General features: G+C 41.0%; 1 protein-coding gene across 1 annotated transcript in view; it reads right to left on the bottom strand.

The window, feature by feature from the left end:
• The window catches only part of pex5la (peroxisomal biogenesis factor 5-like a), a 49,477-nt gene that overhangs the window by 21,434 nt on the left and 14,641 nt on the right, over positions 1 to 13,402 (bottom strand). Inside the window, exons 3-6 of the mRNA XM_061238998.1 lie at positions 12,354 to 12,554; positions 11,372 to 11,495; positions 8,521 to 8,614; positions 4,717 to 4,812 (exon numbers count right to left, since the gene is read on the bottom strand). Of these exons, the coding sequence (XP_061094982.1) occupies positions 4,717 to 4,812; positions 8,521 to 8,614; positions 11,372 to 11,495; positions 12,354 to 12,554 (515 nt within the window). The remainder of the gene's footprint in view (positions 1 to 4,716; positions 4,813 to 8,520; positions 8,615 to 11,371; positions 11,496 to 12,353; positions 12,555 to 13,402) is intronic.

Raw genomic sequence — 13,402 nt, 5'->3', positions numbered from 1 at the left:
TTTTGCCATGCCGTCTCAACCTTTGTTAAAATCAGGATTAAAATATGACATTGTATTTATAAAAATATATATATATACATTTTAAAAAATATGACATTATAATGGCTTCCAAATTCTTATTCTTAATAAAGCGGTTTTCAGCTTGCTGGTTTTTTATGTTGGAAATGTTTTTATATTTCGTGTGCCGAATTCCAATCTAAGAAGACACATAATTATATCTGAATGGTCATGTCATTCTATCTATTTTCAAGTGTTCCAAAGATTGCAAGTGTGGTGTTGCAGCAATGTCTAAACAGCCGTTAACGCATTATTTCAATGTTTTAGCTGGTGTCAGAATGAAACAGGAATGTGCGTATTTTAGGCTGACAGATGGAGATATTTGACTGTGGGTTGCGTACGGGGGGGTGTTGTGCCTCATGAAGAGTTGTGAATGGGGTGCTGAAGGCTGGGGGAGTTAATATGAAATATTATGACAAGTGCGGTATGGGTGATAACCGTTTTTTTTTGTTTTTATTATTTTGTTCAAGCTTGTTTGAAGGGGGACTATTGAACTATTCAAACAATATGCATCTGCCAGCATCATCTGTCTATCTTCTAGTTTGTCTGTCTGTCTGTCGGTCTGTCTGACTGTATGTCTGTCTGTCTTTCTGTCCATCTATCTGGCTATCTGCTGGTCTGTCTGCCTGTCTGATTGTCTGTCTGTCTGTCCATTTATCTGGCTATCTGCTGGTCTGTCGGTCTGTCTGCCGGCCTGTCTCTCTGTCTGTCTGTTTGTAGATCCATTAACACTCTGAAACAGGTCAGCAGTTCTGAACAGGGGCAGACCAGGCAGCTGTTTACTTGGCCTCTTATAACATATATTCATAGCCCCCTGCCTGTTTGTGTTTATTGAGCTTGCCTCCTTGGCTTCATCTTGTACTAATACAGCACATTTCCAGTTATCCGTTCCCTGGTTTAAGACAGCAGACGGTGAGACAGAGTTGTAAGTGCTTATTTACTCAGTAAAGAGGATTGACTCTTCTGAAAAAGCTTCATTATTAATTAATGAACTTTGCTGCGAGATTAAAAAGAAAGAAAACAGATAAGCTTCTGTCTGCACTGGAAACAACATAATGCCCATGTGTATGAGAAATGCCTGCCATGACCCAACCTGGAGGCCTGGATGAATCATCTTTCTCTTCTGCCTTACTCTTCTGTACACTAATGTACACTCAGTGAGCACTTTTAGGTATTAAACTTTTTAGACTAATTAAGTCTTCTTCTGCTGTAGACTACCCACTTAGAGGTTTGACGTGTTGTGTTCAGAGATGCTCTTCTGCATATCACTGTTGTAATGCATGGTTATTTGCATTACTGTCACCTTCCTGTCAGCTTTGGCCAGTATGACCACTCTCCTCAGACCTCTCTCATTAACAACACGTTTCTGCACTCAGACCTGCTGCTCACTGGATGTATTTGTACCATTGTCTGCAAACACTAGAGATGTAAAAATCCCAGAAGATCAGCAGTTTCTGAGATACCCAATCCACCCTGTCTGGCACCAACAATCATTCCATGGTCAAAGTCACTTAGATCACATTATTTCCCCATTCTGATATTTGGTCTGGAAAACAGCTGAACCTCTTGACCACGTCTGCATGATTTTATGCATTTAGTTGCTGCCACATGATTGGCTGATTAAATATTGTATCAACAAGCTGGTGTACAGGTCTACCTAATAAAGTGCTCACTGCGTGTACACTTCTTTGCTATTTTACCAGATAGTTTAATACCTCCATATGTAATATTATTATGGGCTGCAATAGATTCCCAATTGTATCCCAGTTACCATTTAAGTGTGACAATTGGCTCCTGCCCAGTCAGCAGATGATCTCATCCCCCACTGAAGCGGAGTTCCTCCTGCCAGAAATGTCTTCCTCAGAGAGGTTTTTCTCACCTCTTGGGGGGGTTTTCTTGCCACTGGGCTGTTTTTCTACATTACTTGATGTATTTTGGAGGGTTCAGGCTAAGTCTAACAATTGTCTTATTTCCCGTTTTTTTTCTACAGTGCCTTTGCGAAAGTGTCTCTGTAAAAAGCGTTATACAAATCAAATTGAATTGAATCTAATCCAATTGAATAAAATCAAATCAAATCCAATTGAACTGAATCAATTTGAATTGAATCAGGATCTCATCATGTAGAGCCTAATATGTCCATCTCCACTATACACCAGCTGTGTGTCTGTGTATGGTATATCAGCAACATTTGTCTCTTCATACATGACCATTTACGACAATATGAACATATCCATCATTGTAGTAGGCCTGTAGGGTTCATACACTGTCTGTACAAATCACTATTAGGTCCTTACAAAGCTTGCCCAGGTCATTTCCAGGTCCCCACAATACCAGTCTGCAATCACACTCACACACACACACACCCACACACACACACACATACACAGGAGCGAGACAGGAAATGCTGCAGGTTTGCCTCTGGCTTTTAATAACCCATAGTTTTATGTCAGGTGAAATGAATGTCAATCCGTGAGCACAGCACCATTAATGATAAATTCATTTCCACCCGGGTGTTTCCGTCTAGCTCTTTCTCAGAGCGGGGCAGGGTGTGGGGGGGGGGGGGGGGGGGGGGCGCGGCAGAGAGAGGCTCTCCGGCTTGTGTCTATATTTAGCCTCTGAGTGACTGAGTGAGGAACCTTGGGATGGCGAAAGCTGAGGAGCACCCAACTGTTTTAATCAAATGCGAGACTCCTATTTAACGTGGTCCCCACTTTATCAGTACTGTGCCTGGTCCCCACTTTATCAGTACTGTGCCTGTGTGTGTGTGTGTGTCTCCCTCACAGTAAAAAAAACAGCCTCCCTCAGAGCCAAATCATCCCTGGCGGGTTCATTCTTCTTTTTCTTTTTCAGGTCACAGTCTGACAACACCGAAAAAAAATTTCATAAGACTGGGCTCGTCATTAGTGTGCAGTGATTTCTGTAATCTGAAAGGGCTCAAACGGTCACACCCCACCCACCCTGGTGTTCTCTTTATCAGCCTCTATCCAAATTAAATATAAGCAAAGTATTCTGGAAGCTTCCTTTCTCAAAGGCAATTTCCATTTTATCTCCTCTGGTTAATGGTTTAATATTAAAAGCACTAAATCTACAACAACTCATCTGTTCCATTCTATGCGGAGTAGACGTTTTAGCGCTTACCTCTTGTTAAATGGGATTGAGTAGTTTTTTTCTAAGTCTTGACATTCGGCAATTAGGCAGATTGAATGGATTGCCAGCTGAGAGATATAATACAAATAGATACTTTCAGGCCACTTAAAGTCAGTGGACTGTACCTCAGCCTTTAAATGAGTATAACATATGCACACTCTTGGCCGATTAGCAGAAATCATCCGAGATCGTGAATCTGAATAGTGAGAGCAAGCGTTAAAAATGGGCAGCCAATCAAAAATGTAAAAAAAACTTTCTGTGGGCAAAACCAGCAGCCCTGATCGAAGCCCCAGGTTGTGTTACTGCGATCGATCCCACATTCGTCCATGTGCATTCCTGGGTCCCATTACTTATCGGAATTGCCAGCTTTCGGACGAGAGTCTCCCATAGATCCATTTTTATGCTGCGAGTGCTGTCGAGCCGGGGCCAAATTTGGCATCATCCCTGGTTTCACACAGCTATCTCCCATAGAGCCCGGAGGCTCTGTCTCTCTGCATGCCCAGTCTGATCTCAAATGGAATCAAGTGAAATTTTTATTTATATAGTGCATTTTACAGAGAATTTGTCACAATACACTTTCCAGCAGCCCTATCCCCTCCAAGCAAGCCAGAGGTGAGAGTGGCAAGGGAAAACTCCCTGGATGGTGATTACAGAGGGAATCTGTATGTCCAGGTGCTACAGTAGGATTAAACAACTGGAAAACAATGCTGGATGTAGTGGCGAGAGTATGCTGAACTAACCTAACGGATAGGTGAATGGTTGAGCAAAGAAAATGGAAACATCAGAGTGGTCAAAGTCACATAATAACATGTTTAGCCACAACACATCTCCAGTATAAGCCACGGGGAGCTGTCTGACATGCACACCTGTACAGGTGTGAGACTAAGGCTACCTGCTGCCATGAAAACCCCACAGGTAGGTCAAGGAGCAGCCACATCAACATGCGCCCGTTTCCAAGGAGACAGGAGAGTGAATCAAGCGTTTGTGAGTTGTTGAAAGTCAGACAAAAGCCTCTTTGTTGAGGGACCTGATATCCTACCCTGGGGCGGCTTGTTACAAAATGGTGTCATATCTGGTTACTCGGTAGAAAACAGGATACACTCACCATCAAGCCTGACATCACAAATCATCAGCTCTTTTTGTGATGTCAGGATCTATGATTTAATAATACATCAAGTAAACGTTTTTTGAAGATTGCTTCCAAGGGCATGGACAAGCAGGAAACATTCTGCATGGGTTTTGAGCAAACTACTGTGATACTTTTTGAACAACTTTGTACACTACAAAAACAAAAAAAATAAAATAAAATAAGTTATTTAAACTTATTTCTATAGCTTAATAAGATAATAACATTCCAAATCATTGAGGTGTCACAGTTTGACTCATTTCAAGATTTGCCAATGGGGTAAGACAATTTCACTTGTCGAGCAAACAGTGACTTAAGACAAGTGAATATTTTCTACTTGAGAGGAAAAAAAACACAACTTTAAGTTTCACTTCACTTGCACTTACCTCCACGGCTGCTTTGGCTCGTTCAAACTCCTCCTCCAGAGACTGGTTTCTGGATAGAAGGGCACCGCCCCACCTTTGGTCTTTGCCTAGACGGCCCTGTTAGTCACAGTTGGATAGGGAACAGAACAGACAGAAGAAACACGGTGAGCTACAGAGACTTCTTCCTCAACCCTGAAAAATTCCTGCCTCTGCAGAACTCTGACATGGCCGACCAGACCGGAGTCAAATACGTGTCAGAAATACTGCAGACGCCAAGAGATTTTCAAATGAAACGTCAAAGCCAGAATCCTCATTGTTAAACCAACTCTCACCGAGTCTGTGCAAACTCAGAATGGACCCCGTGCAGTCCATTTAAGTTAAGACATGCCCAAGCAGACTTGAGTCAAATTTGTGTCAGAAATACTGCAGATGCCTAAGAAATTTTCAAATGAAACGTCAAAGCCAGAATCTTCATTGTTAAATCAACTCTCACAGAATCTGGGCAAACTCAGTATGGACCACATGCAGTCTACTAGAATTAAGACTTAATCAGAGTCAACATTACACTGAACTTTTGATATTACCGCAGCTAATAACATACAAATCTACATTACATTTGCATTTGTATAATTTGGCAGGCACTCTTATCCAGAGCAACTGACAAACACGATTTGAACTTCAGCGTGACAAGATAGCCTTGCATCCATGTATTCACAAGCGGAAAACTCTTGAGAAATTACAAAAATTAGGAAAGCTAATTAGGAAAGATTAATTTTGTATGAAGGAGGCAATAAGGACAACCCTCTCAACATTCTGATCATCAGACCAGGCTCAAATCATGTTATTTGAAAAAAATAAAAGACAATGACTGTCTTTTGAAAGATATATAGGATATACCTTTTTGAACCCTATAGGATAATTTGTCCTCTGCATTTGACCCATCACAGTTACTTAGGAGCAGTGCAGTGCCCGGGGACCAACTCCAGTTCTGAGGCCAGTGCCTCGGTCAAGGGCAATGGCAGGAGTATAAAAGGGTCAGGATTTTCTGCGGTCTACAGGATTAAAGCACTTGAAAGCAGTATTTGAGTCTGGTCTGTTGAGGGGACTGCCTTTTCAAGCCTCCTTTAGCAGCCCTTTATGATGTCCACCCAGGCCCTAATCTCAGGTGCTGTGCTCTCCTCACCTTTCCACTGCTTTTAATTGGATACTCCCATTAGATGCAATTAGTCAGTCACCCACGCCTCACAGCCAACTTAATCAAGGATAAGCTAACAGAAATGGTATGGATTTCCCTTGTCGACATCACATCGAAGCACTAATGTACTGCCCTAATGTCATAATGTAATGCCGAAAGATGACATGGAAACTTAGAATCAATTAATCAAATATTATTTCGCAAAAGATACACACGCGCAAAGACGCAAACACACTCACCTACACACGCATGCATGCACACGCACACACACACAGGAGAAGGAAAATTAGTCAGACGCATTGGCCTACACTGGCCAATGCTATTCATAATAATTTCTGTTGTGTCGTGACATTTTCCATTTGAACGCGACTCAAAGCCGGAGTATTCAGAGCAAACATTGGACACGCTATTTGAATGCGTGATCAAATCCAGAGTTGTAATTAAGTACACAGTCCACTCAGGAAACTGTGTTCGCGGGTAGGGGAAGCTGTCCCTCCCTGATGACAAATGAGTTCTGTCAGAGCGCGTGTCAGCTCTACAATTACCTTTAACATTACATCCGCAATGCACAATAATAACAAAGGCCCCTTTAGTGCAGGATTTAATCAAACCAGGCAATTTATTTATTACATTATTTATTTATACTTATTTATTTATTCACTGCCTAAGCTTCATTTCCCCTACTTCTTATTACAAAAATAAATCACAACATGAAGCTTTCCTGTTTCCCAGAAGTGTAGATTATGATGAATGGACATCTGCGGCACGGTAGTTGTACAAGAGCTCGAGCGCAGCGGATTTCTGTTTCGGTTATACATGCCAGGCCTTATAAATGAGCTTTACACGGTAACCTAGTTCTTTACATCACGAGGCCACTGCTGAACTGAAGCGCGTGTTCTGTTACGAGAGCCTCAGCATGTGCAGCGTCAGTGCAAACATAACAGATTGCTTTATTTGTCGAAGGTCCACTAACGCACGCAATTTAGATGACCAACGTTGTATTTGTTTTGTATCATCCCCCCCGCTCGGTGCTATTTTTAATCCCGCATGCGTTACTTAGCTGCTGAAAAGATGATCTATGTTTTTCCCGCAGTGGGAGAAACCCTATACTGTAATGTGCTCGGAGTAAAGCTACTGAATTATTTATGAGCTATTAATCTAATAACAGCAGATAGCCACGGAAAAGCTACGGCCAAAGTCTGGGCATCAGCGTGAAGGAAAGCACTTGACAATTATTTCCCCTGCAGCGTCACGACTGGGAATTCACCGTCCCTGGATATGCGAAAGGTCTGGGCAGTGCAAGAGCCTTCGGTCTCCACGCAAACAGTGCCACATCTACATCTTTATCCAAACAAACTGCAATTATACAGGAGCAGTCAAGCCATTCCACAGAGCAAATGTTAAGCTCTCCTTTAGACAAAATGTCATGCGTAAAAATGTGTAGAGAGGCTTACATGTCTTCCACTAAAACACTGCAAGTTGAGCTGAAATAAAAGAATTCTAAGCGTTAGCACAGGGCGTCTGGTTAACATGCTGTCATGCAACAGTGCAGCTCTCCTGTTACTCTGAGAGGAAAGGGGTTTTCTACACCAGTCATTCTAAGGTTAATGCCTTCAAGCACATTCCGAAAGGCTACCCTGCTGAAAAAAACAGCTCAAGCTAGGTTTTGAAACAGCTGGTAGCTGGTATTTCAAGCTGGTCATAGCTGGACTTTGCACCAGCTATGGAGAATATACTGTCCAAAAATATATATTGTCCAAAAAACATTTCATGAGAAATGCACGTGTTTGTCACTCTCAAGATATTTGACATGGGAAGTTATTTCCCTTGATGTTTTTTGCTCACAAATTTGGAATTGATAGTTTTTGACCTGGAGTACCAAACACGAGCAAGGGATAATGTGTCTGAAACAAGTGCAATCCTCTAATCCATTCTTGCTGGTAGGTAACTGGGTAACTGTTAACCCTTTAAGATAATTTTTTAATTTTATTTGTAAAAGCTTATTTATTTTTAAAATTACAAGTCACTGTTCTATCCATTGCTTCCAATCAGTATTGGACATTCTAATCACATAGTTTTGCTCGGAATGTTCAGTCAAGGAAATTGTAAGAACACACTGTAGTTTTGATCAGAATGTTCAGTCAAGGACATCCTAGCCACATAGTTTTGATCAGAATGTTCAGTTAAGGACATTCTAATCACATAGTGATTTTACACCTGAAAGGGTTAACCCCCTACATGCCACCCATTGCTTCAGGAGGGCTCATGCAGGCTGGAGGAGAGCTGTGTCACTCATTGGTAACATAATAATAACTGGTAGCTTGTGAGGTACCCCCCCCCCCCCCATTGAGAACCTATATATATATATACACATAGATGTTTTGGAAGAAAAAAAAAAAAATATATATATATATATATATATATATAATTATTTTTTTCTTCCTAAACATCCTCCCTCCTCTCAAAACACCCTCTGAAAAAGTCCTGATGTTTCACAGATTAAAATAACAAAAACATGCACATGCATTAGCTGCATTATACCTTGTAATTGAAGAAAGGAAGCGATTGTGAATTTAAAAAGAAGGGCTCTTTGTAAATGCACAGTCACAGTGGTTCAGGGTAATATTTACCTGAGAGATTGGCACCGTTTCCACTTCGCCAGTGCTGCGTGTCTCCAGTGAGTTTTTCCCAGCTGAGTCAGATTGCGTTTTGTAATCGGTGGACCTGAGGACAGAAGACTGGAGTTCACAGTGTGCACTTCACACCTTCTGCATAGGAATGCTTTTAAAATCCTTGGAAAAACAGGTTTTGGAAAGCTCAAAATTCAAAATTCTAAGTCAGTGTTCCAAGTAGTAGTAATCACATTATTTGTGACCTCACACCTTAAAGGGTTAAAGAAGGCCTACTCTCAACACCAGCTGCAAGAGAGATATTTTTAAAGTGTTCATTTATAGATATATTTTTTAAAGGAATAAATTCATTTGATACTGCTTTTGAAAATTGGTTTCTGAAATCCCTATGTTCAAAATACTACCGGCAGAAGGTGATAAGAACAGAAGCCTTGGGGGATTGTTTCCGTAAAGAAAAAAGGCCTTTTCACTTTGTTGCAAAGAGCTTCGAGTGTTTGTACATGACTGCCATCATTAGTTTAGCCAGAAGGACTTCCTATCTGGAAGGCCTACTTCCAGCAGCAGTTATTACTGCTTATATAACCTGGCCCATATGTCACCATTCAAGTAAACAGGCACAATCACTGCTTGGCATGCGTTCCCAGAATTAAAATAACACAATTATGTGGAACATAAGTGGAATAAAATGTAATTTCATTTCGGAGATAGGAGGGGCTGCTGTGCTCGTAACAGAATTCCAGGCTTGTTCCATCGCAGGGCGAGGTTAGATTAGCTCATACGTGTTTGTTCTTTTTCTGTCCTATTTCTTAGTCAGAAGTGCCTCTTCCATGACGGTTCCATGTCTGCAGACAGACAATGAGGATTTAAGTGTGTTCAGCTGGAGATGAAACCTCAGGTTTACACTAGACTGGGTATCATCAAATCACGGTCCTTGAGGGGCAGAGAACTGCTGGTTTTCCACCCTTCCTTTACCTGAGAGTCAGGTGTGAAGCCAGTCCAGCCAATCAGTAGCACTAATTGTCCAGTTAATTACCCAGGTGAAAAGAAGACCAGGACTGGATTTGGATTCGAGGGCCAGATTTGATTATCCCTGCTCTAGATGACAGCGTTGCATTATGAACACCTATTCAAATCTGAGAAAGGATTAGCACTTACATTGGCAATTATAATGCAGTTATGTGGTCTAGAGGGTTAAACCTGTTATACTCCAGCTAAGTACACTGCAATTGACCCAAAGGCCATGTATATTTCATGTTGAGTGTTTCACCCCGCGGTCACAATCACTGAGCCCTGAAACTGCTTGATTTTTAACCACCGGTGTCTGTGCCTGTGGCATGATTACTGAAGGGCCCTTTCAACAACTTTTATTTCATCTTTTCATGTGTATTTTTGTCTCGTATCAATGTACATTTACATAACATTAATAATCAAAGCAAGTGGAAATGTCTATTTCCAAAGTTATTAGTTTCTAAATAGTATATTTGACATGCACACAAACTGTAATGCTAATAGTTTTAAATTTTTAAATTTATTAATTGAAACAGCAATGTTTAAATGCTTATGTGGAAGCAGGGGAAAACATTATTCTTTCAAAACACAAACCAAGATGGCAACTTTTGATAACTACAACTAACAACAGCTACCAATACTATTGTTACTAATTGACAAGAACAACAACAGTAATTGTTAATAGGCCTATATGTGACATCACACAGTCACTCGACCATCACAAAAAGAGGTCTGTCATTTCAACATTTTCTTTTCATTTTATTGTCTTGACATATGATGAGTTTAAATAAAATATATAATAATAAAAAGTTCAGTGTTAATTACACTGACATAGTACATATGAGTCCAATTGGGACCGTGTAGGTTCTCTGTAATAATTGATTTGACACAAAACATTTTACTGTCAAGTCAAGTCACCTCTATTTATAAAGCACATTTAAAATGACTACCACCAACCCAAGTGCTGTACAATTTCTAATGACTATATATGTAAAAAATAAATAATAATAATAATTTGAGCTGGGATTTGAAGCTGTATATGGATGGCGCAGACCTGATAGAGAGGGGCAGTTTGTCTTACTGAACAAATGTCGGTAAAATTTTTAGCCGCCTCAGATATTGATTATTTGCGTCATTTTGACAGTTCTGTACGGTTATACAACCAGAACTTTCCATGTTTTTTTAATCTGTGATGTCAAGGGGTCATCACACGTGCCCCTCGAGCCTTTGAGTCATATCAAACGAAGGCTGACAAAATTGACAGCAAACTGTCTGATTCGAAAAATACATTTGGAAACTGTCTAAGCGAACTGTCAGCTTTTCATTTCACTGACTGCACAGGCTCCCGTTAGGCAGAGACCCATGATATAGTGTCTGTTTATATTACTAAAAGTTAAATTGCTCGAATTCACGGGTGCTTTTATTATGATTAAATATATTTTAAGCGTACTTTCTTGTACAGCTGGATTTTGGTTTTGCTGTGATTACAACAGCCTTATTCCGTATTATATTCTATATTTTGTTCCTACTTTAATTGAAAGTGTACTCTGGTGACACAAGATACTCTGGTGACACAAGATTGAATGGAGTCTGAATATATACAGTAAATAAAATATCTTTAAAATGCAGTATGAATGCCAATTCAATCAAATATCACTAAATGACCATGATAAATCTGTAACTAACAGAGTATGAGATTTGGTGAAAGTTCACCACCGAAGATTGTGTTTACGTACGTAGTCTAAGTCTCTCAGCTAAATGTATATTGCTGTGTTCGGGCCAAATCAGGCCAAAGCACGTTGGATGAATAACTTTATTTATCATTTTGGGGAGATCAGCTTACCAAAGGAATTCATTTGACGAGTTCTTTGATGAACGCCTTCTCTCCGTTTTCCACTTCCTGTTCCCATTTCTCTCTGGGTACAAGTTAAGCTCCTCCCATTTCTCCAAGGTCGAAGAAGTACTAACTGCAATCAAACAGGATGAAAACAGAGTTTCTTCAGTTTCTTTTTGAGATAAAAGATTTTCCGAATTGAATGTCATTTAGATTTTCTTCCTTTGAATTGTGATTATCCAGTGCCGACCGTGGGTTGCAAGAGGTCACAAACGGGCTTCGTTTCTGAAGCTCACTGACTGGTCTTGTAGAGAGACGTTACTCACTTCTGCCAGTACTGTTGGCTCCAGTCTATGTCTTCAGCCACCCATTTCAATAAAAGTCAGTGGTACTAATACATCCATCCATCCATCCATCATTTGAACCCGCTTATCCTGATCAGGGTCGCAGGGGGGCTGGAGCCTATCCCAGCATACATTGGGCGAAAGGCAGGAATACACCCTGGACAGGTCGCCAGTCTATCTCAGGGCGGTACTAATACAGTCAAAATGTAAAACGTTTTTCCCACAATTGATGCAAGTTCCCTTGTTAAGCTGCACATGAAGCATCACCCTCAGACTCATGTTTGTGCAAACATGACTTGCGATGAAAACCAGTGCGATTAAAACTAGAAACTCCTGTCCCCTATAGGAGACAAAAATAATTGCTGGGTCTAAGGAGGATATACACTCACTGAGCACTTTATTAGGAATACTTGTACACCTATTTATTCATGCGATTACAATGTAACGCAAATAACCACGCATTACAACAGTGGTATGCAGAAGAGCATCTCTGAATAGTGCTCACTGAGTGTATAACAAATATTCTGGTGCAAAATGGCTGCCGTGGTCACCTAGGTGGGTGTTGCAGGTTGGTGGTGGTTGAAGTGAGTCCCATCTCCTTTACTGTGACCAACTGCATAAATGTTGGCTTTGGTGCAGTCACCCACCTGATTCCAAAGACATTCTCTCCGGCGTTCTGGAGCAGGTGGTGTTCTGCTCAACGTCCACCTGGATCAGCTCCGTTTCATCCTGCTTCTTCCGGTGGGGGGGGCACTTGGGGCCTTCCCCCCGCGGGCTCTTCTTGTCCTTGCTGTTCCTCCTCTCTCCCGGTTCGCTCAGGTCCAACAGATCCAAGGTTGAGGATAGCACTAGGAACAAAGGAACGCTTTAGCATCGCAAACTCCATCACCTTGTTTCCTTGAGGCCTTAACCCATATTTAGCTAAAATCAAGGAGTAGAATGCTAGGGAAATGACTACAGAGGTCATTCTGTTTGGAGTAGAAAGACAAAAGATGGTTTGTGATAAATGAAAAAAGGGTCATATTTTATGAAAAACCCACTCTGTAGCCTCGGACATTTCACAAAATCGAAACAGATTTGTGATCGGCTCAACTAGTTTGATAAGTGTACCAAAGGGTTAAGCCAAGTTCAGGCCAAAGATTTGAGACATGATGAGCTGCAACTGACAACTATTTTCTGCATTCAAAAACTGCCCATATGCAAATTGGATTGCCGACAACAGCAAGCACCAGATTCATACATTCTGAGACGGGTAGTTCATGCTGCTGCACCTCCTCTCTGCAACATTGTAAAATGGTTTTGTCCTTTCACAAATCTTTGGTCTGAACTGGCCTTTCTGTTATTCTGCTCCAATGGCATGAGCCTTCAACAGGACAACTGTATTGATACCATCTTGAGATCCACCCCTGTTTGCACATAGAAATTCCGAGCCTTGCACAGAATTCCCAATTTTTTCCATTACATTAGAGTAAAGTCATTTGGCAGACACTCGTATCTAGATTGAGGAATAATAGGGGCAGCCTGTCCGCTCTCAGAAATAAAGTGATGGTGGCGGTACATTTTAATTCTTCATGGATCAAATTTCCCTAATGTACCCTGAAAGTACAGTAATGTTCTCTTTGGGTACAAATGAGTATGTTTTCCAGGCAAATCATGTACAAATTAATTATATTGCTGGCTGGTGGTACATTTTGCT

The sequence above is a fragment of the Conger conger genome, chromosome 4 (assembly GCF_963514075.1).
Source record: "Conger conger chromosome 4, fConCon1.1, whole genome shotgun sequence".
NCBI classification, from domain to species: domain Eukaryota; kingdom Metazoa; phylum Chordata; class Actinopteri; order Anguilliformes; family Congridae; genus Conger; species Conger conger.
Note: the sequence above shows the minus strand (reverse complement) of the source record. Positions and strands in the feature narration are given on the sequence as shown.